The sequence below is a fragment of the Camellia sinensis genome, chromosome 5 (genome assembly GCF_055761805.1).
Source record: "Camellia sinensis isolate YWXY chromosome 5, ASM5576180v1, whole genome shotgun sequence".
Classification (NCBI taxonomy): Eukaryota; Viridiplantae; Streptophyta; class Magnoliopsida; order Ericales; family Theaceae; genus Camellia; species Camellia sinensis.
In genome coordinates this window covers 202,913,891-202,939,030 of record NC_138965.1, presented here as the reverse complement: position 1 = coordinate 202,939,030, position 25,140 = coordinate 202,913,891, and the positions used below count along the sequence as shown (strand labels likewise).

Sequence of the window (25,140 nt, the reverse complement as noted above, 5' to 3'; positions counted from 1 at the left end):
ACTTCTTGGGTGAGAAAGTCCAGAAGAAAGAAAACTATGTTAGTAATTGATTTCTTAGAATACTTGATAATCCAAGTTTTCCTAACTACTTTTTGGCGTGCAGGTTCATCAAATCTAATATAAAAATATATATTAACAAACAATCTTGATTAACCACTTGGTCCTGATTTTACATTGTTCATATCATGACAAAATTAAACCCCTATAAAATGTGTATAAGTAAGTGTGATTATAAATAGTTAAATTATACATCTACTTTGTTTGTTCAGAAGCTGAAGTGTATGATTTAATTAATTAATCAATCTTCATGCAATCAGAAGTTCATCAACACTTTATCATTGTCACGTTTTCTTAAGAAACAAGTTTTGCTTACATTTTCTACTGTGGAAATCTAGTATGTGATCCAACTAAAAAATGTCGCCCTTTTTTTTCCAAACTTTTTGTCTTCAATGATTTTTTTTTTATTTTTTTTAGATTTGTTTGGATTTTATTTTATTTTTATATTTAGTGATTTTTTTTCTATTTTTTAAAAGGGCAAATTACATATACCTCCCTCGAGGTTTATCTAAATTACAGATACCCCTGAAGTTTCGAAAATTACAGATACCTCCCTGAGGTTTATATTTTCATAACAAATTATCCCTTGAGATTTATATTTTCATAACAATTTTCATAACAAATTATGGCCATTAACAATTTGCCCCCTAACAAATAGTACCTTTAGGAGGGTATCTGTAATTTCTTAAAACTCAAGGGAATATCTGTAATTTTGTTAAATCTCGAGGGGTATATGTAATTTGTCCTTTTTAAAATTATTTTACTTTTCTAGTCCGGTTAGTTGAATAGAACCTATCAAGATAAAACTTTCGAAATTTTTTTATAAAATTGTCCAACAAAAAATTTCACCAAATACCACCTCATGGCTGCTTCCCATGGAAGCCACAGTTTTCCCAACAACCAAACTCCATCCATTTGAATCGCGCTGCTTGCCATATTTGCGGAACTCCTCTTCTTTTCTTTTCTTGTTTTTTGGGTTGGGGGGGTTAAAAAAGAATTTATTGACATAACTATAAAGTAAAAACAGTAGAATATTATTAGCAGCATTTCTACCTCCCCTGGCATTTGCGTCTTCTCAAAGTGATATATCGAGTAAAATCTAGATACACAACTGCAACATCTCAACTTCATTTGTATCTCATAATGAACTTTACAAGAGCTCAACACAGACATCCAGAGGGGAGCCCAGTTTCTTTGCCTGCTTAAGCTCTTGAGCCATGTAATTGCATGCCCTCACTTCACAAGGATTTGATGGAATTCCACTGCTCAGTAACTCGGATCTTTAATGGCCATAATTATTAGTCAAGTACAATAAAAACTGCCTAATTAACAAAATGTGGAGAAAAAATCTTTCATGACAGGATGTTAACATATCTAGTGACATCCGGATGAAGTTCACAAAATCTGTGCTGAAGTTCTCACAAAAATGTAGAAGAACATGGACCTATGAGATCACAACAGTTTGATACTTGCCACCTTCCCCAACCTCCAAAAAAACTATGAAAAAATATATATAAAAGAGGAAGATGGTGTACATGTCGAAGGAGTGACTAACTCATCAGGTATATAACTCGGAATCAAGAGGATGATCATTTATTCGACCAATCCTCAAACAAACGTCCTCAACTTCACCATCAATACTGTATTCCAAGCCAGGTACAACATCCTTGAGCAGCAAAGACTTGACCAACGACGCCACAGAACCACCAAATTCAGGCCATGAAACACAAAGAGTTCCCTTGATCGTCCTCATCTGGCATCGACCCAATAGAGCAGCACTCAATCCATCCACTACACTTCCCGATGGAAAATAGTCTACACCTTTTAACAGCAATCCCTTTTTTTGTTGTGATGTTTCCAGCTTGAAGGCAAATGTTTCGTCTGGTGAGAGCTTACCCCGAAAGTTTCTGCTTTGAATTGAATCCAAAATCAACACCTTTTCCGGAACAATCTGTTCACCAATCAGCAACTTTGCGACGGCATGAGATCTCTCTGCAGCAATTGGGCACTGGACAGAGACAACAACAATCAAATTATTGTCATCGTTGTTGAGGGCATAAACATTGCACGATTTGTCTCTGAGAGAGGGTTCGATAGAATTGCCAGAGAAGGGGATCTCAGGAAGGATGAGGGTTCCTATTAGTGTTTTAGAGGACACGTAGTGGAAGAAATGAAGAGATGAAGAAGACGAGGCAATGATGAGGAGTGAGGGGCAAATGGGTTTATTTGGGTTAGGGGTAGAGAATAGGAGGAAAGGAGGTGGAAGAGGTGGTGATGGAGGAGTGAAGTTGTTAAGATCTTCCAAAAAGAACCTTGAAGGTGGGGGAATGGCTGTTATCACATCTTCCATCTCTTTCCTTTATCCTATTCACCAAATTCTGCCAAATTAAGCAAGAAGATATGTCATCAGCATGCTTAATAAAGTAGCTTGGCACAACTCGTGTGTGTGTGTGTGTGTGTGTGTGTGTGTGTGATAGAGAGAGAGAGAGAGAGAGAGAGAAGCAAATAGCTTGGTGCAACCTAGTAAGCCAAATGCGTTGACATAATCAGCCAAGTTGGAAAACAACTAAATTAAGAGCATATGGTAAAGATTTTAGATCATAAGCATACAATCTGTCTTACTAAAGAGGACTTGTGGAAATCACTCATATCAAGTGTCACGAATTCACAGGAGACATAAAGGTGTTTCCTTCCATATAAACCAATAGAGCAGCCCTTTCGGGAACAAACCAACATTTCAACAACCACATTGGGGCATAACTCATTGCCAACTCATACATGGTAGAAGGCCCTAAGCAGGTGCATTTTGGTTGGCACCCAACCTCTTTGATATCCTACAAACGCCAGAGGATTGAGAAGGACAACATGAATCTTCTTGATTGGCAACAAAAAGGCATTGTACGAAGCACAAATCGAAGATTAGAGATTCAGGAATTTATTTTAGGATTTATTAGGTTTACTTAATTGATTATGATTTAATTATATTGTCATGTTTTATTTTTGTTTCTCCAGTTCTTCCCTTCTTCCTCTCTATCTCTTCCTCTTCTTCTCTACTGCTTTCTTTCCTCACTATTATGTATCACTTCTTTTTCTTTTTTTTTTTTTTTAAGTGTGGGAGAACAGCATGAATCTAAACAATGTATAGAAAGTGAAAATTCACTAGTTTAAAAGTGAGTATATACATAACAACATATAGGCACAGAAAGAAATGTAAACTTAAGAGTATTTAACTCTATGTACAAATGCAATGTATTTAACATAAGCTTAATTAGGGGGTTTACTACACTTAAAAATAGTTTACTAAGGCTTAGCTCTCAAAGTTGGACAATCCATGGTTGATGTTAACAGGTATTCATCAAAATATGGAATCACAAGCAATTCATTGAATTAACAGATGAACATTCAATGGGTTTATGGACAGAATAGAGATGACCAGTAACGCAATGGTCCAAATGAGAAACATGGCAACCCCAAAAGTAACATCCATATGTGCACATATCATTGACCAACCATATGCAAGAAGGACCAGAAACTAAAGTGTACAAGGATTCAAATTGTAGTCACAATGCCACTAAACCCTAAATCAGCCAACACGGTATTCAATTAAGCAAACCCCAATATTAAAAGTTGCATAACAACAGCTTGAAAAGGAAAAAAAAAAAAAACTCAAAACCCTCATTTACATGATCAAAGAATATTCTACTTCTCGATAGGCATACACAATTCCAACTCATCTTTACAATTTTGGAGAAAATGGTAACTCAGATTCCATATCACCCTTATGCACTCTAAAAATAAATAAAAATTATAGCAGCAACACAAGGGACATGGTTTTAAAACTCAAATGTACACCCATGATATATGAAATATAATGTAACCTAATCATCTCCACAGACCAATACAAAGATTGAAGTTGTATCATTCATCAATTGAGACTTGAGATCCAAACAAGTTAAACAATTTTTTCAACATGGAGATTCAGAATACCTACCCAAGTGATGATAATTAGAAAGAATTACATGACTGATACAAATTATTCATCTTCCATAGTAGAAACAAAAAAAACAAAAGCTTGAAAAGGGCGATAGTTGATACAAAGTTCTAGAGAGAGAGAGAGAGAGAGAAGAAGAAGAAGACTGTAAGGCTATGAGAGAGAAACCGACCTGCGTTTTCCTGGCACCGTCGAGAAATCAGAAAGCGAGAGAGAGAGAGAGAGAGAAGAGTGGGGGAAGAGGCTTCCTCCTCCTAGGTCTCTGATTTGGGTTGAAGCAATTCAACCCGAACCGTTTCTCTTCTAAACATTTATTTATTTATTTTTAACGAATGACTTCTCCGATCTAATAAAATAATGCCGTAGCATCTAAGTTACTAAAATGTACCCATCGATAATGTGTCGTAATTTAAAAGATTTTTTATATTTATAATATGATTAATGAGTAAAATTAATAATAATATTATAATTAGTACTGATATATTAGTTATTAGACTCGGTGGTTTTACATATTCTAATTAGTATAGTAACATTGATTATAACATTATTATTGATCACACTTATTATACAAATTATAGATATCAAAAAAAATTTAAATTATATCACATTAATAATTAATATACTAATTTATGCATATAGTATTATTAAAGAACTAAAGCCTTCAAAAAAAAAAAAAAAAAAAAAAAAAACTTGAACCGGTGCATATTTTAATAATTTGTGTGTGTTTTTTTTTTAATAAATCATTTAGGAACAAAAAATTAAATTGATCTAAATATTGTACTAATTTGTGTGTTTTTTTTTTAAGGAATGACTTGCCCTTGGTCTAACAACTAAAGCCTTGAATGTTCCCACAAAAAAGAAAAAAAAAAAAAAGACGGATAATTACATTTTATCCCCATGTAATTTTATGTGTTTTTACATTATCTCTATGATGTTAATAAATGTATTTATAAATATCTTGTGGTTTTGACTGAAGTGTGCAAAAGTGACGGGATTTGGTAGACTTAACAGCGCGTGCAGAAGACGCGCCAGAGTAGCGTATTTGCACTAGAATTAAGTGTTTTGGCGCCAAAATTGGAAGGTTAAATGACCAATTTGCCATTTCACTTGCTTATATAACCATCAAGCCACCAAACCCACTTTTTGCAGCCAAAAAAAATTCCAAACTCACTTTTTTCCAACCAAAAAAATTCTGGGACTACTTCCATTTTTTAAGATGTCATCTTTCCAAGGTTCCCACTATAGTGCACAAAGTTTAGCTTGTACATGCTACTGTGGCCAAAGAGCTCCAGATAATTGGACAAATGCAAATATGGGAAGAAGATTTATAGAATGTGCAAATTATGGGGTAATCACTTACAATATTTAGTAATTAAGTAATTAATTTATTTATTTGTTATGTTATATAATATTGAAATAAAAATCCAAACTTAGTTATTAAAATTTTCAGATTTATGCCACTTGTGAATATTTTGAGTGGATTGACCCACCATTATGCCGCCGCTCGCATGATCTACTACCAAGACTCGTGCAACGAGTAAATCATATGGAGTTAGAAGTTGAAAAAGCTCAAAAAAAGGAAAAGTTGTATCAAAGAATATTGCTAGGAAGTTGGATGCTGTTTTTATGCTATATTGCATGTACTCTAAAATAAAAGCAAAAAAAAAGTGTTATGTAACCTGATATGAGGAAGGAAGATATGTAATATTGAAGACTTTTTAGATATAAATGAAATATATTTTTGAAGTATTACAAAACCTATTCAATTCCAACACCTGAAGCATGTTCATTAAGTATCAACATTTCACTCACAAAATTTGCTCCCTAAGACCAACATTTCAACATTTAAATTACAAAACTTGTTTAATGTTCACCAACATTCCAACATTTCAATTACAAAAACTACTTAATGATCATTAAACATCAACATTTGACTGAACCATTAGAACAGGCCTTTGCAAATATTGTTCTACCAACCTCAACTAGGCCTTACAAATATCAACAACAGTAACATTTTAATTACAAAACCATTAGAATAGGCCTTACAAAAATGATTAAAAAAAATATTGTTTTAGCAACCCCAAATATCAGGCCTTACAAAAATGACAAAAAACAACTTTTCAATCATCATATAGGCCACCTAAACCTAATCCCTCAAACCCTTTGCTTTGTCCTTTGCATTCATCCCATGTGTTGTAAATCCCCTTCCAGATTGGGGCGTATGTCTAGCTGATGCAGAACTAGCAACAACTCTAGTTGATGCATTTCCACTTGCACTTGCTCCACAAGGCATTGTTGGTTGTGTTTGAGTAATAGCAGCTAGTTGGGATGAAGATGGGTGAGTACTGGCAATTTGTTGGGATGAAACAGGATAAGTGACAGCTGGTTGAGATGAAGATGTGTGTGTTATAGCTTGTTGAGATGAAGCATTTGAGAAACTACAATAAAAGTATAAATTGAAATACACAAAATGAAATTACTAAAATTGAAATGAATTTAATTTGTATACAAATAGTGCATTACAATAAATTGAAATTTACTTTGCTTAGTTGCCTTGTAGATTTTCTAGAACTGGTGGTTGGTCCACTCATTCTCTTGAACATTTGGGATTTTTTTATGTACTGGACCTTTGCATGACCTTCTATTGTGTCCAAAACCCATACACTTTGTTCAATTTCCCTAAGTTCTTTATGTGATAATTTATTACCCAAAAAACAACCTAAGAGGGGGGTGAATTAGGTTTTTACAATTAAAATTAATAATACCCTAATAAAAATTATGACTAGCACAATAGATAAATATAATTAATGAAATAAAAATAATTAAAACAAGTGTCTTAACAACTATGTCAGTTAATGATTTTAGCACAGTAAAAATGTGAAATATAGCTATGGCAATTTAAAATAAAATAAAGAGATAAGTGACAGAGAGGCAAACAAATTTATAGTGGTTCGATTTCAACTCGGCCTACGTCTACTCCTCAAGCTTCACTTGAGATTTTCCACTATCTTCTAGCTTCACAAGGGTGCTAGCAACCTCTTTACAAATGGAGCAATCCTCCACGGATTTTACACAGACATCACAAGCCCAAACCCTTGCAAATCTTAGGTGATTCACAATCACCTCAAGATTTCAAGAACACAGTGTTTGCAACACTTTTACAAGATGAAATGGTATTTTTGCTTTCAAAGAAAACTTACAATAAATATCTCTTAAAGATAGATATATAAAATGAAGTTTTGATTTTTCTGTAAATCTCACACAGGAAAGATGGGTTTAAAGCTATAAGGCTCAGTGTATAATTTCTGAGAATAGATGTGAGTGATCATAGATTAAAGAATATTTTCAGGTTTTTTGTAACTTGTTTATATTAGAGGTTTTGGTATATATAATGAAAATTATAGTCGTTTATAGCCGTTGTATTCATTTGAATTTATAACCGTTTATAGCCATTGTAGTTATTTGAATTTATAGCCGTTGTACTTCCATCATTACCAATTTTGAATATCTTCCATTCCATCATTACAAATTTGATTATCTTTCACTTGAACCTTTTGGCCTTTTGAACCTTTATAGCCGTTTATAGCCGTTATACTTCCATCATTACTAATTTGAATATCTTCCACTTGAACCTTTTGAACCTTTTGGCCTTCTGCTGTGCTAGGCTGTTTGAACCTTTATTTTGGGCTGTTTGAACTCCTGATTTAATCAAATATTAAATACATTCTAACAACATTTAGAATAAAGGTTTAGGTAAGAAATAATGGGACAAAATAAATTTTAATTCTATTTTTGTCTTTCAAACAAATCATCAAAATAAATTTTAATTCTATTTTTTTCTTTCGAATAAATCATCAAAATAAATTTTGATTAAAATATAATTAAATAAATCATCAAAATAAATTTTGGATTCTATTTTTCTCTTTCAAATAAATTAAAACATAATTTAATAAATCATCAAAATAAATAAGTCTAGCATAATCAAACTCCTTTTGTGTCCCAGCCTTTGCAGCTTTCCACATCAATTCCTTCAACTCTTTTCCCCTGAACTTCTGTTTGAAGTTGGGGTAGAAGTGCCTCAAGTAATACTTGTGCTCAACATTAGGCAAAACTTGTGTAAAGGTGTGCACCAATCATTTCTGTCTGTCTGAAATGAATGTCTAACCAATGTCAATGCCATCTCCTACGTCCTCTATTAATTGGGTCAGAAACCATATCCATGAATCCTTGCATTCAACCTCTATTGCAGCAACGGCAATGGGAAACATGTTGTCATTCCCATCAAAACCAATGGCTACTAAAAGTTGGCCCGGATATATGCCCTTCAAAAAACAACCATCTAACCCAACAACAGGCCTGCAACCTTGGAGAAAACCTTACTTCTGTGCATCTAGTCTGACATACAACCTCTTAAAAACAGGTGTAAGTTGTCTATTAGGCCTTTTTACTTGATCATCATCTTCTTCAACTATAGGTTTGTCCAATTTGATCACTAAACAGCTGTTTGGATTATACTATTTGACTGTCTCACAGTAATCCCAAAGTCTAGCATACTGCTTCCTCAAATCCCTTTCAATTGTTTTCTTTGCTTTTCTTTTTGCTTTATACACTTGACTTTTACTTACATTAACCATTAGTTCTCTATGAATGTCCTTTTGCACGGCTGAGATATCTATATTAGGAGAATTCCTTAATCTTTCAAGGTATTTTTGTGATAAATACCTTGAGGTAACTAGATGATTGTCATAAATCCTACCACAGAATGAACTGGTTGCAAGCTTTTGATCTGAAATGTGCTTTCATTTTGCATTGGGGATGCATGAATTCTAAAGCCACACTCTTATTTACACACTGTAGTAATCCTTTCATTTTCATTTCTAACCCATTTCAAATCATATCCCTGTTGCACTTGCCATTCCTTCAAGCCATTCCTAAAAACTTGTGCATTCTTAATCTCATTCTCACTTTTAGTTCAGGTTTCACCATATCCACATCCTCATTAAATTCTGTAAACCTATCATTCATTTCCTCCTCATCTGATGATCCATACAAAGTATGCATATCAAAATCCTGATCTAAATACCATTCATTAGAATATGAAGCATTTGGTTCATTTCCTATATTTGATTCAACCCCCAATTTTGTCTCAACACCTACATTCGATTCTATCCCCCTATCTTTATCAACATAAGAAAATATATCTTCATCTTCACTCCCTTCTAATCCATCATTCATCCACTCTGGATCTGTGCTATCACCACCATCAGAGTCATTCATTTCCTTATCACCCCCTCTTCTTCTTCTATTTCAATATCATTTCCCCATTCATCTTATTCCATTTCAGGCTCATTTATCCTTTCTTCATTCAATTCTATTTGTGCTTCTATTTGTGGAATTTGTGGCCCTTTTATGGCTTTCTCATTTGGATCTAAGACCTGAAGTGCCTCATGACCTTTCTCCACATATAAGGCAACCACATTCAGACCCATATAATGGAATAATGTATCAATTACATCTCTATCTGAATTCGTCTCCCTAAGACCAATGTCCAGTATTTTTCCAGGAACTCTGTAACACAGTTGGCTAGTAGAAGGATAACCTAGGCTCAAGTACAACTTCTAAAAATCAAAAAACCCAACCCTATCTAGGTCAAAGTACTGAAAGTAATTAACTTTCCCTCCCTTATACACTATATTTAGTAAAGTATGCAACTCAACACTAAAATCTATTGACATCACCTCACCCTAATTCATACAAGACATAAAAGACAAAAATAATACATAAACAAATCAATGCCTGAACATTACAATACACAAAAGAAAAAAAGAATACATAAACAAATAAAAAAACCTAACAATAAACAGACATATTACCTCCCAATACACAACAAACAGTTAAGGGACTACTATCAACCCCACCTCCATGTGCAAAAATCATAAAAATCCAAATATTTTATATCCTAGTTATGGGGATATATTTTCTGAGTACCAACACGTGGCCAAGGTGACGCCAACGTGTCAGCCGAGGTGCCACGTGTCCTGGTCATGACGTTGAGGTTATCTCCGAAGATATCGGAATCCGAGATAAGTGGATAAGGCACAAGAGTCCTAGAATGATGAGGGGACTCAGCCTGGATAAAGATAAAACTCTTAGAGAGTTTATCTCTATCTATAGAAGAGTCCTAGATAAGCACTGAGCTAAAGTCCATTAAAGCTAGGCTTCTGTTGGGACAAGGATTGAGTTAACTATAAAAGAAAGGCACCCCCGATGGGTCTAAGGTACGCAATTTACATTCTGAACAGTGAGTTTAGCACTATTGATTATCTTTGAGAGATATACTGACTTGATCGTCAGAGTGTCTCCGGGTGGACAAACCACCGCCGGAATTTACTCTTTCTGTTGCAGGTCAGACAGGTGTCATCTATTCTGCCAGTGCTCTCCAGCTAAATACTAAGTTGGCAGTGTAGTCGAAAAAATACTCACACAATTTGGCGCCGTCTGTGGGTAAAAAAATGAGAGTAGATGGCCAGCGATGGATAGAAGGATAAGGTTGGGGACGAAATCCCTGCTGGGAGTGAAAAATACGTTGACCGAAACGTGGAAGAAGATGGTCGCAATAAGGAGACTCAGAACCAGAATCACGACAAGAAAGACGTCGGCCAGGATGGCGACGTGCCAAAGAAACCAGATCGAAGCGGATACTATAAGGAGGACGACCTCCAGGTATGGAAGGATAGATGCCTTCGGAGGGACGAAGAGGTGAAAGAGATGGCAAACAAGTTGGCAGACCTGCAATCGGTCGTCAATTTTACGATGCAAAGTAATGTCATGCAGCCACCAGACCCGCTGCAGGACACGCCGATTCCAGCGACCAATGCCCAAAAGGGAGGGCAGAAGCCAATCCTAATAGCCCCTAAGCACACCAGAAGCGAAAAACACTCTCACCGGCCTTCCAGGGAGGTCGGGCGAGGAGAGTCGAGGAAAGAAGAGTCACGAAGGACACAATGAACTAAAGAAGCAGACCCCAAAGAACATCGACATGTTCAAAGGTAGGAGTTGTGCTTTGACACAACTCATGGAGAAAGGTCAAAAAGGACCCACAATGAAGCTGAGAGTAGTATGCCGAAAAGACTAAAGTCGAGAGATAGCCGAGCTCCTGGGCGGAGCAAGGAAGACCTGAGAGATTATCTCAAGAGAAAACAACATAATGCCGATGCCGAAGTAACTTCACCTGTTAAGCCGATAACACCATTCTCGGTAGAATTAGACAAATTTGAGGCACCGAAGAGATTCAGTATGCCGAGGTTCCAAATATACGATGGTAAGTCAGACCCCAACTTCCACGTTGGATTATACTTAAACTCAATGGCATTGTATAGTGGGAATGAGCCGTTGTTCTGCAAAGTGTTTCCCTCATCCTTCGGGAAGATTGCATCAGATTGGTTGCACAAACTACCAAAGAGAAGTGTGAAGACCTGGGAAGGCCTGGCCGAGATGTTTGTGGCCAGGTTCGTGGCAAACAAGCTGCAGCCATTAAGGGTGGATGCATTGATGGCTCTGAAGATCAGTAAGGAAGAAGGCCTTAGGGCCTATGCAAAAAGGTACTATGAGGTGTTCAACCGAATACCAGAGTGTAATCAAGAGGTGGCAGTCGTATTTTTCAAGAACAGCCTAAAAGACGACTGTCCACTACGAAAATCTTTGGCAAAGACATTGCCAAAAAGCATGGAGGAGCTCATGGCTAGAATCGAGAAGTATGCCAGAGCTGAGGAAGATACATCAGGGACTAAGGAGACAAAGCAAGAAAAAGGAAACGACTCGCAAAAGCGAGGCCGAGGTAACAATGGATCCAGCAAGCAAGAGATAGGACTAAGGGCTACTCAGGCAGTTACGACTGTGTTCTAGATCCCAATTCACAAAGTCCTGGATAAGATTCAGAACCAACCCTATTTCAAAGCGCCAGCGAGGGCACTAGGAGAGTTTATGAGAAGAAACCTCGGCAGACATTGTGCTTACCACAATGAAGATGGGCACATGACTCAGGGTTGTAGAGCCCTGAAAACACACTTAGAAGACCTGGTGAGGCAAGGCCATCTGAGAGACCTTTTGATGAGGCCAAGACAAGGGAAGAACAGGCAAGATTGCCTCAGGCACCAGCAGTCCCGCCTCCCCCAGCACAGCAACCTCAGGCAGGAGGACCTCGGGTAATTAATGTAATTCACTCGAAGGTCAACGAAAACGAGATTCGAGGGGAGACCCAGAAGGTAAAACACCTGCAACATATCTACCAAGTCGGGGAGAAGAGACATCGGGCAGAAGAGTGCCAAGGACCAGTAGTGTCCTTTACTGAAACTGACCTTGAGATGGTGCAACATCTACATAACGATGCCTTGGTAGTATCCCTCCAGGTTGGGAAATGCCAAGTGAAACGCATCTTAATCGACCAAGGCAGCTCTTGTGACATCATGTATGTCAGATGTTACAAGGAACTTGGCTTTCACCCAGACGATATGGAGCAATCCAATAGCCCAATGGTTGGGTTCAATGGAACGCCGACATGGTCACTGGGAACGACGAGCTTGGAGGTGCAGGCTGGCACCAAGAAGATAAAGACAAAGTTCACCGTAATCGACACACCATCCCCTTACAATATCATCTTGGGAAGGCCGTGGTTACATGCGATGGGAGCTGTTCCCTCAACATTGCATCAACTATTGCGGTTCCCAACAGAACATGGGATAGAGGAGATCAGAGGAGATCAGCTGCAAGCAAAGAATTGCTCTATGACAGCAATGAAATCCACCTGCAGCATACGAGAACCAGAGAAGGCAGAGATCGAAGGCGAGGACGTGGAGGTCCTAGAGGATGTCGGCAAGGAACCAGCCGAGAAGAGTGAAGAAACACTGAAGAAAATCCTCGTCTAGGAGGGGGATGAAGAACGCTTCTTTCTTCTCGGCTCGGGCTTAGTTAAAGAAGAGGAAAAAGAGTTGGAAGCTTTTTTGAGAGCAAATATTGAGGTGTTTGCTTGGACGCCTTACGAAATGCCTGGCATTGACCCCGAGGTCACTTGCCATAAACTGAATGTTGATAGGTCGGCAAAACCCATAATCCAACGAGCAAGAAGACCGACGTTGATACACGTCGAAGCAGTGGAAGAAGAAGTAGACAGACTTCTGGAGGCCAGGGCCATTCGAGAGGTAAATTACCCGACATGGCTATCAAACACAGTGGTGGTGAAGAAAAAGAATGGTAAATGGAGGGTCTGCGTGGACTTTACCAGCCTGAACAAGGCCTGTCCCAAAGACAGTTTTTCTTTATCCAAGATTGACCAGCTGGTAGACGTCACTTCGGGACATGGAATGATGAGCTTCCTGGATACTTACAGGGGATACCATCAGATAGCCATGCATCCTCCAGATGAGGAAAAGACTGCGTTTATCACCCCAAAAGGTCTGTATTGCTGCAGAGTGATGCCTTTTGGGTTGAAAAACGCACCAAAGACTTGTAACCAAGATATTCAAACACCTGATTGGCGGAACGGTGAAAGTTTACATCGATGACATGGTTGTGAAGACCAAGGAACCTAAAGGTCATCTGGCCGACCTGAAAGCAGTCTTTGACATCCTTAAAACATATCGGCTCCGACTCAATGCAGCGAAGTGTGCATTTGGAGTGGGATCTGGTAAGTTTTTGGGATACCTGGTGACTAGAAGGGGCATTGAGGCTAGCCCAGATTAGATTAAGGCCATCCTGGAATTGAAGAGCCTAACGTCGGCAAAACAGGTACAAATGTTGACTAGAAGGGCCGCAGCCCTAAATAGGTTCATAAGCAGAAGCTCAGACAAGTGCAAACCTTTCTTTAACTTAGTAAAGAAAGCCACAGATTTTTTATGGACAGAAGAATGCGAGGTCGCCCTGGCTGACTTGAAAAAGTATTTGACCACAGCTCCAGTTCTTTCAAATCCAGAACCTGGGGAGGAGTTGTTTTTGTACTTAGCAGTCTCAGAACACGCAGTAAGGGCAGTGGTAATCCGAGAAGAAAAATGGGAGCAAAGGGCTGTTTACTATGTAAGCAAAACCCTGGCCGATGCAGAAACAAGGTATCTACCCTTAGAGAAATTGGCACTGGCCTTAGTAATGGCTTCAAAGAAATTGAACCATTACTTCCAGGCTCATAAAATTGTGGTGCTAACTTAACACCCCTTGAAGTCCTTGCTACAACAAGGAGACCTGACAGGAAGAATAGCCAGATGGGCAGTGGCCTTGGGACAGTATGACTTGGAGTATAGACCCAGAAAAACAATCAAAGACCAAGTTTTGGCCGACTTCGTGGCCGAGTTCACACCAGAATCCATCGTACATCGGGCTCCGTTGAGCCGAGGTAAACGATGTCCAAGCAAGCAAGGAGAAGCCCAGCCGAATGCAACAGAACAAAGGAAAAAGGAAAAACTCAGACCCTGCAGCATTTACATCAGCGACTCCTTTCGACTATTTGTTGATGGGAGCTCAAATCGACAAGGAGCAGAGGCAGGAGTAGTACTGGTATCTCCAGATGGACAGATAGTGGAACAATCCATTCGTTTGGGGTTCAAGGCCTCAAACAATGAAGCAGAGTATGAAGCATTGATTGCAGGACTAAAGCTGGCAGTAGCAGCTGAAGCAGATGAAGTAATAGTCTTTTGCGACTCCCAGCTCATAGTCAACCAGACAACGGGCGAGTTTGCAGCCCGTGATGAGAGGATGTCGGCCTACGCAAAAGAGGTCAACAGGCTGGTAGCCTTGTTTCAGAATTGGCTACTACATCAGGTTAGCCGAGATGATAACAGTCACGCTGATGCATTGGCCAACCTAGCTAGTGCAATACAACCTGGAAAAGTAAGGATGATAATGGTCGACTACTTATCGGGCCCGAGCATTAAACCACTAACCACAGAGTGTGAAGCAATGTGTGTGGATATGGGACCAAGCTGGATGGATGCAATTATTACATTCCTATCACGACTCAAACCCGCCCCTATAGGTTTAGCATCGTAACCGGCCAGTAATCCTTGGATTATCGAAGGCCTCTGAACAGATTAATAAGATTAAGGGGCTAGCGGAAGCTAATACATAAATATAGTTGTCCAATGAGTTATGCTGACTTATATGAAACAAAATATTTAAAACTTTATATATATAACCAGTAGTCATACATTATACCCACACACATTATAGTAATTTAAGTACAGCCAACAACATCAAACAAGTCTTAAATAAACAGAGACCACAAAACTTAAACACAGGACTCTTCGGGAACCTCCACATGAGGCATAATGGCTGGCTGACAACAGAACACAGATCCGAACAAAAAGTCTCTAGACTTGAACTCCAGAATGCTCACCTATATATATATATATATATACAAACAGTAAGCCAAAGCCTAGTGAAGAACATTAAAGTAAAGAGGTTAGTGAACGAAATCCGAACATATCATAAGCAAAAAACAGATCATAGCATAATCATCCCCATATCAGAACATAATAATGGTACATCCCATAGAACACATTACAGAACGTCTTTCGACTAGAGTAACCGGTTCCGGATACCGATTAAACACATATCACCACAATGAAGTGGCTAACGAGATCTCGTAAACTTATATGTCATGGACTCGCATTTTCATGCCGCTCCCTATGACTTGGGACTATCTATGGATGCCATAATAGATTTCAAACTTGGGATGTTCGTTCACGTAAAACAGATATCATATCAGAAATCATAGCTTATCACATTTCATTTGGAACATAATTTCATATAAACGTATCTTTACGATAACGTTACTCGCAGTGGTTCCAGTAAGCGGTCAATCAATCCTCGAGTCTTGACCTACAATCACAAAATACATAACACAAGCATGTCTTATCATTACACATTCAGGTGGCCAACACAGCTTAGCTTACTTTACATTGATTCTTGTCCCATAGATGAAAACACACTCTTGAATCTCGTAACTTAGTACATTCTTTACTTAGTCTGTTTCTAATCCATAACCTCATTACCATGCCTTAATTAAGTCTTAGGAATGCCTAAGATGCAATGAGGATGCCAAAACATGAGTTGAAACACTTAGGCAAAATTTCTGAAAATAAGGTCCACGCTCGAGCGTAGCTTTCCTCACTCAAGTGGACATGCAGAATGAGAGGGGTCGCTCGAGCAAGACTTCCTTCGCTCGAGCGATCTGCAAACTCGGAGAAAGTACTGGTTGGTCTCAATCTACGCTCGAGCTACAACTTCCACGCTCAAGTGGACATGCAAATGTGAATGGTCGCTTGAGCGCGCATTCCTTCGCTCGAGTGATCTGTAAACGACATGAAACTTCTGGGAGCTTGCAGTTCATGCTCGAGCGAACTTTTGGTCGCTCGAGCGAAGTGCACGCACTCAGAGTGGTCGTTCGAGCGTGAACTCCCACATTCGAGCGTGGATGCAAATTCTGAAATTTCCAGATTTGATCACCAAGCTCAAAACTCGAATTCAATCTTCCAAAACACATTTCTTGGGCCCTAAAACTTGAGATAACATAGTAAACTTGTAAAACATGAAGAATTTAGGATCATTTCATAAAATCATGGCCTAAGGTTTTGTCAAAAGCTCACATTTCATCTTGAAATTTAAGAAACAAAGCACGCATGTAAAATCTTTCAAACTCTTTTCTTTAAAACTCAAGAAACTATCAAGTTGAGCTCATAAGCTCCATGCATGTAAGAAATTCTCTTGTAAAACATGAACTTAAGCGATTAACATGGCAATTCTAACATGCAAGCATCAAATAACTTACTAATATAACTTGGATGCTTAAAATCAAACTTAACATGCCAAAACTCCATATATTCATGCATGCATGTGGATTTCTCTTCCAAATTCTCTTTCAAGCCTTCAAAAACATGGGATTGACTTACAAGACTTGATGAAATATGCATGCATGTACCATTCAACCTCCATTTTCCAACACAATTGATGTAATTCAAAGCTAACTTGGTAATTTAACACCTACATGAGCATGCATGTATGAATTGTAACTCAAATCTTCATCCTAGGCTCAATATACACATTTAAACTCACAATCTACATGCTAATAACTTAGATTCATAAATTTAGGAGTTGAATTCATACCTATAGTCTTGAATTAGTCTAGTTCTTGCACAAAATTGATGAACTCAAGTAAAATCTTCAACTTCTTCTTTTAATCTCTCCTTCCCTCTCTCTAGAATTGCACTCTCTCTCTCTCTAAGATGAAATCTCATATTTTTCCACTCAAGGGAAATGAAAGGAAATGAGCTCAAAAGAGCTAAATGTGATGCATATATAGTTATGATGATATAATGCATTAATTAGGACATCAAGCTAGCCAAACGCAACTTAACGAATCAGACTGAATCAATTTTTAATAAAATTTGCCAAATGATTCTAAAAATTCCAAATAACACATTGGTGTAGTCAATTTCGGTTTCGGATGCCGATAAGGCTTTCAATTTTCATATCAAAGCGGAATTCGAAACAAATATTTCTACAAGTGACAGATAGAAAGCCACACCTCATGCAATTTACATAATAATCTCGTAATTTATTTTATTCACTTAATTAACATCCTTAATTACTAATTAGTAGCTAATTACGGGTCGGGGTTATTACAATTCCTGAAAGAAGGAAAGCTGCCAGATAACCACAAGGAGGCACACAAGATCAGATTGAAGTCGGCGAGATTCAGTCTGACAGCAGAAGGACATCTTTACAGAAGATCCTTCACTGGACCCCTTTTAAGGTGTGTACATCCCTCACAAGTTAAAGATTTTTTATATGAAATACATGAAGGAGTTTATGGAAGCCACGTTGGGGGCAGATCACTTGTCCATAGTGCCAGTACGCAGGGGTATTGGTGGCCCTACATGCAGAGAGATGCAGAAGCCTATATGAAAAAGTGTAAAAAGTGCCAAAGGTTTGCACCTCTGATACACCAACCAGTAGCAGACCTGAACCCAGTATCCAATCCTTGGTCGTTTGCCCAATGGGGCATGAATCTCGTTGGGCTACTGCCCCAAGCAACTGGACAAAGGAAGTACTTGCTGGTAGCAACAGATTACTTCACCAAGCAGATAGAAGCTGAGCCCTTAGCCAAGATCCGAGATTTGGACGTGAAGAACTTCATATGGAGGAACATCATCACCAGATTTAGGATTCCGAGAGCAATAGTTGCTGACAATGGAACACAATTTGATAGTAAGCTAATCAAGAGCTTCTGTACAAAGTTCAAAATCAAGAATTACTTTTCTACCCGAGTTTTCCTCAGAGCAATGGACAAGCAGAAGCATCTAACAAAGTCATCTTGGATGGGATTAAGGAGAGGTTGCAAGCAGCAAAGGGAAAATGGGTGGATGAACTGCCAAGTGTACTTTGGGCATATCGAACTACGCCGAGAAGATCAACAGGAGACTCCCCCTTTGCCATGGCTTATGGCACAGAAGCTGTCATTCCACTGGAGGTCGGCATACCAGGGATCAAAACCCAGGGAGTAGAGGACGAGACTAATGATGTACTCTTAGCCCGAGACCTGGATCTACTAGAAGAAAGAAGGGAGAAAGCTGCAATTCAGCTAGCAGCATACCAGCAGCAGCTTGCCAGGGCTTACAATAAAAGGGTTAACCCAAGGGAGTTCCAAGTCGGTGACCTAGTCTTGAGAAAAGTCGTCGATAACAAGAAGGATCCCAAGGAGGGCAAGCTTGGCCCAAATTGGAAAGGACCCTACAGAATCACTTCGATATTGGGTAATGGGGCATATCAGTTTGAAGATAATGAGGGCATAGAGTTGCCAAGACCCTGGAATACTTGTAATCTGAAATTTTGCTATCATTAGATTTTCCTTATTTTTTGCCGACGTAATGAATAAAATTTTAGCAGAATTCTTCTACATTTATGACTGATAAGATACTTGTCGATGTTTCTAGAATACATGCATAATGAGAACCTAAGTGGAACTTAAGTTCACATTAGGGGGCAGAGAGTTGGAAAGCAGTTCTAACACTGGTTGAAACTTAAAAAGTGTACAAGTTGAAGTTAAACCGAGATCATGTTTAACACTTGTTGAAACTTGAGAAAAGTTTACAAGTTGAAGTTAAACCGAGATCATGTTTAACACTTGTTGAAACTTAAAAAGTTTACAAGTTGAAGTTAAACCGAGATCATGTTTAACACTTGTTGAAACTTGAGAAAAGTTTACAAGTTGAAGTTAAACCGAGATCATGTTTAACACTTGTTGAAACTTAAAAAGTTTACAAGCTGAAGTTAAACCGAGATCATGTTTAACACTTGTTGAAACTTGAGAAAAGTTTATAAGTTGAAGTTAAACCGAGATCATGTTTAACACTTGTTGAAACTTAAAAAGTTTACAAGTTGAAATTAAACCGATATCATGTTTAACACTTGTTGAAACTTGAAAAAAGTTTACAAGTTGAAGTTAAACCGAGATTATGTTTAACACTTGTTGAAACTTGAGAAAAGTTTACAAGTTGAAGTTAAACCGAGATTATGTTTAACACTTGTTGAAACTTAAGAAAAGTTTACAAGTTGAAGTTAAACCGAGATTATGTTTAACACTTGTTGAAACTTAAAAAGTTTATAAGTTGAAATTAAACCGATATCATGTTTAACACTTGTTGAAACTTGAGAAAAGTTTACAAGTTGAAGTTAAACCGAGATTATGTTTAACACTTGTTGAAACTTGAGAAAAGTTTACAAGTTGAAGTTAAACCGAGATTATGTTTAACACTTGTTGAAACTTAAAAATTTTACAAGTTGAAGTTAAACCAAGGTTAAACACTTTTTGAAATTTTATGAAAAAATTTACAAGTGAAACCAAGGTTGTACCAAGAAAGATACTTGGGTACTTGCTGAGGTAAATCATCAGTTTGTATAATCAAGGTGTGTCACCCCGAGAAAGTTGTACAAGATTGAAGTGTATATTAAAGATATGCAAAATATTCTAAGTATGGAATCATACCAGAGTAGTAAAGAGAAGGCAAACATATAAACGTTCAAAACAAAGAAGTTGTATTTATAAGAAGGCACTTCGGCCATATGAAGAGCTTACACTGTTTCAAAAGAAAGACAAAAGTGCAGAGCACAGAAGAAAGAGAAAAACATAAAATTAAGATTATTCAGCATCATTAGCAGGCTGGGTTGGACTTCGGAGGACTGTTGAGAAGACATCTCGGCAGCCTTCTCAGCCGCAAGCTCGGCGTCAATTTCTTGAAGGGTTAGATCGAGGCTCTTGTCGGCAAGGGGCACGTCCGATGACGCCTTCTCAGGAGTGGCATCCTTCGGGACTTCCTCACCCTCCTCATCTTGAGTCAAGTCCAGGACTTGCTCATTCAGAAAAGGGGACATGGTCTCAGCAGCCTCCTTTGATTTCCTCACCAAGGTCTCCTCCTCAGACTCAGATTCGTCATCGGATTGACTTAGAGTTTAAGGGAATGGAAGAGGAATGACGTCGGCGTTCCTGAGGGGCGAATCCTCGGGTACTTCAAGCCTTTTTAGAAGAGACATCCAACCAAGGGTGAAACCCTTGTTGCATGCCTGCTTCACCTGCTTTTCATAGTCTGCCGTGACATCGGCCACCTCCTCGTTATAGCCCTTCTCATCGGCGGCCTTGACTTCGGCCTCTTTTGTGGCCAAGGCTTCTTGAAGTTCCTTCTGGGCCTGGGTCATCTTTTCTTCGGCCTCCCTTTTTTCGGCCTCAAGAACCTTCTTAATGGCCTCTACGGATTCTACTTTTTCTTCGGCAACATTTTGGGCCTTGATAGCAGCCTCGGCTTGATCGTCCAAGGTCTTCATCTTCGATTGCAAGCTTTTATTAGTCTTTTGCAGACTAGCAGCCTCTCTCTTCTTGTCGGCCAGCTCCTTCCGATTCTCAAAGGCTTGCACTGAGAAAGAATGAGCATGCTGGATGGCCTGAAAGTGAACAGAAGTTATTAGAAAATATTATAAGTATGAAATGAATAGAAAGAAAGAAAAATTACCGAATAAAGAGACTTACTTGAACAGAGCGCTGAGGCATCAGAGCATAGTTTTCATATTCGCTCAGCTCGGCATTCCGGTCGAGATCGCCGGGAAGGAACAGAGCGGTACTGAGGGCGACGGCGACATTAATATCGTCGGCACTGTCGCTAGCCCTAACTGGCTTATCCTCCAGTGTGATTTGGGGGGCCAGGGGGCGTCATGCTTCAAAGACCCCGAGGTGGATGTAGCAGATGACCTTGGTCTCTTTGATCGGGTAGACTCGGATGGTTGACCCTCGGCAGGCCTCTTCTTGACGGCAGAATGGGACTTATCGCTCTCAGCCAATTTGGAGATTGGCAAGGTATCCTCAGTATCAACCTGAGTCACCTTTGCCTTTGGCTGGGCCTTCTTAATTCTTTTTTGCTTTTGCCTTGGCTGAGGCTGGGTTTGTGCTAGCTGAACGTCAACGTCGGTAGGGATGCTGGCTAAGAGGTCTTTGGCAACTGCTTTTTGGCGGCCCATTTCAGCAGCAAAAACTGTTCGGCGTCATCGACGGCGCTGGGATATTGGGACCAGATATGGAGCCGAAGTTGATGGCTGATCTACTTGGTCAAAAGTTGATCCTTGATCTGGCCGAGATGTAAAGGCAGCTTGAGGAGTTGTAGCGGAAGGCGAAGAAAGGCTTTTCTTCTTCTTCTTGGGGACGTCGGAAAGAGCTGACTTGTAGGTAGGAAGGAAATTGAGTAGAAGAGGGGCCTTCCATTTGTGAACTGGCAGATCCAGTAACTTCTTCAAGTCTTTACTAGGAAAGAAAGACTAGCGGAAGCCCTTTGGTGGCTTAGGAAGAGCTGCAAGAAAAACAGACATTAGAGCGAACAAAGTATTGAAGACTTTAAAAACAAGTTAGTATGAACACAGGGCTCTTACCATTGCCCTGTACAAAAACTGATCGAGGAAGAGGGTAGAGATGAAGGTCCTCGTCTGGAGCGAACTCCCAGTTCCCCGAGGTAATGAAATAGTCATCCCTAGCTCCCTTGTTGGAGTCAGGGAGGTTGGCAACAATTTTGTACTCCATGGACCTTGGCTTAAGGTAGTAAACATAGCTTGTATCTTTTTTAAGGCCACACATGGTGTAGCAATATTGGATATCTGCTAAGGTAATCCTAGCATTTTCTTGTTTGGCTAAGGCTATTATGCCATTGATGACTCGGTAGGAGTTGATGGCAAGCTGCATTGGGTTCAACTTATAATAGTGAATGATCTCACGAAAAAGGATATTAAGTGGGAGCCGACGTTCACACTCGATGAAAGCTACAACAGGGAGGGGCATGGAATCGGCTGTGGGCATGATAGAGTCATCCTCTCCAGCCAATCTCAGGTGGACGTCGACAGGGATGTCAAACTCACGCCTAAAGTGATCTAACTTGGTCGGGGCGTCTACCTTATGTTTCACATACCCATGATATTGGCCTAACTAGGAGAAACTGGGTTTCAAAATGAAGGTGTTTAAAAATGGTTATTAGGACCTCGGCAAAAACCTAAAAATTTGTGGGGTAAGAAATTGTGGGGATCGTTTTCGATTTTTCCTAAAAATTTGTGGGTTCTACAAACAAATCCCAAACCTAGATCTATGGAAATGAAGATTGAAGGCACAAATCTGGAAAACAGGAAAGCAAGAATGCGCTTCAAAATCCAGAACAAAGATGGAGTATCAAGAACATTGTAAGTACAAAGGGTATAAGGACAAGAATAGTGGCAAAAGTGCAGAAAAGTTGTGGGCAGTACGTGTATTCAAGACATGGGCAAGAGCAAAATTATGAAATAAGCACATTCAGATGCGTGATTCATAAATCAAATACTTGAGTAAGACGGCAATGGAAAATAATGAAGCAAAACTTCTTGAAAAGCGACTAGAACTAAAATCGGGAAGAAAACAATAACTCACCAAAGGAAAGAAGCCGGTGTTGAGTTTGCCGAAGTCAGACGAACGGCAGCAGCGGAGAAAGATTAGCAAGAGCCTCGCCGGAGGAAGATAAACAGTGGTGATAGCAGAGCTTGAAAGCTTGAAACAATGGAGGATGTGGGAAAGCTAGAGAGAAAGAGAGCTTTAGAAACAATGTAAAGTGAAGAGACGAAGAGAAGGGATATTGGTTTTGTCCAAAAACGTGAAAAGGCAGCAAAAAGGAATTGATGAGCCTAGAAAAACGGATTTTTCAGACGACGCATGCAAGCGCGAGACGACTTACAAGCGCGTACGGAGTACGATCTAGTAAAAGGAAGACGCGTGGCTGAAATGGTTGAGTTATTTTGCAAGACAGCTCATACGCGTGAAGGAGATCTTGGAATCTTTAAACCTTACAAAGACATGTCGGCCTATATGATGATCTCGGCTGAGAGACTTTAAACCGATGTATTGGCAGGAAGTTCTGGTATAGGTTCCATCACCTCAGAATGCTAAGGTAATAGAATCTAGGGAGCAGTTGTGGGGATATATTTTCTGAGTACCAACACGTGGCCAAGGTGACGCCGACGTGTCAGCCGAGGTGCGACGTGTCCTGGTCATGACACCGAGGTTATCTCCGAAGATATCGGAATTCGAGATAAGCGGATAAGGCACAAGAGTCCTAGAATGATGAGGGAACTCAGCTTGGATAAAGATAAAACTCTTAGGGAATTTATCTCTATCTATAGAAGAGTCCTGGATAAGCACTGAGCTAAAGTCCATTAAAGTTAGGCTTCTATTGGGACAAGGATTGAGTTAACTATAAAAGAAAGGCACCCCCGATAGGTCTAAGGTACGCAATTTGTATTCTGAACAATGAGTTTAGCACTATTGATTATCTTTGAGAGATATACTGACTTGATCGTCGGAGTGCCCCCGGGTGGACGAACTACCGCCGGAATCTACTCTTTCTGTTGTAGGTCAGCCAAGTGCCATCTATTCTGCCAGTGCTCTCCAGCTGAATACTGAGTTGGCAGTGTGGTCGGAAAAATACTCACACACTAGTCATGCATCAAAATCAACAAAACCCTAAATCTGTAACCATTTTTGCATAAAAAATAAAAAAAAATCCTAATTTATTATTCTAGATATATCTATCTTCATGTACTTAAGTTAAAAAAAAAATTGATGAAACACTTATACCCCCCAACTTTATCGACACATACAATACAAACTCTATAAAAAAAGCTAACAATAAGGCAACAACCTTAACAAAAAGCCAACAAACATACTTCGTAAAGAAAACCTTACCAATAAAGCTCTTCTTTTTCTTTTTCTTTTATATTTGCAAATATTAAACATCAAACAAGTCATTTTCTAAACATATTAGACAATAAATTTAAAAAATCGTAATCAAATCGGCAAATAGTCATAGAAAACATCCAACATTCAATAAATTTAGGGTTCGCCGATTGTTACTTGGAGTAAAATTTTCAAAAGCAGATTGTTTGTAGTCTCAATCGATTGTTACTGATTCGGTTCGCAAATCCTTTGAAACCCTAACCCATGTGTATCTCTCTTTATCTCTCTTACTCTGAAAATCGTAATGAAGCAACTGAATGGACTGTAGCATATAAGCAATATAAATATCTAAGGGTATTCTAATCTTTTCAATAATTCCGTCACGTCTCGTCACTTTTGCACTTCAGTCAAAGGCACATGGTGTTTATGAGTACATTTATCAATGTCAGGGAGGTAATGTGAAAAAGCGTGAAACCACAGGTGGTAAAATGTAATTATTCCAAAAAAATAAACAAACCATAATGCCTTGAACTGGTGCATATTTTAATAATTTGTGTTTTTTTTAATAAATCATTTAGAAACAGAAAATTAAATTAATGTAAAAATTATATTAATTTGATTTCGTCATATATGCATTCAAAAAACTTATACTAAAGAAATTATTGGCCACGACAAAAGCTTGACTCAAAATTAGCAAAAATTATTTAAATGCAATTGTGTGCTCAATCAATAATAATTTGTAATTTTTCATATTATTTTTATTTTTTTTAGATCATCTAACTGTATAATCTCTTACTATTGGACATACATGCTATGCCGT

General features: G+C 38.7%; 1 protein-coding gene across 5 annotated transcripts in view; it reads right to left on the bottom strand.

The window, feature by feature from the left end:
* Positions 1-1,394: 1,394 nt before the first annotated feature.
* The window catches only part of LOC114271793 (uncharacterized), a 286,811-nt gene continuing 263,065 nt past the window's right edge, over positions 1,395-25,140 (bottom strand). The window contains exons 2-3 of one of the 5 annotated variants that reach the window (XM_082871210.1): positions 4,221-4,272; positions 1,395-2,435 (exon numbers count right to left, since the gene is read on the bottom strand). In XM_082871210.1, the coding sequence (XP_082727336.1) occupies positions 1,616-2,407 (792 nt within the window). In that variant the 5' untranslated portion in view covers positions 2,408-2,435; positions 4,221-4,272 and the 3' untranslated portion in view covers positions 1,395-1,615. Of the gene's footprint in view, positions 3,188-4,048; positions 4,333-25,140 lie in introns of those variants that run through there. The other 4 variants (XM_082871209.1, XM_082871212.1, XM_082871211.1 and 1 more) reach the window with 4 other exon arrangements.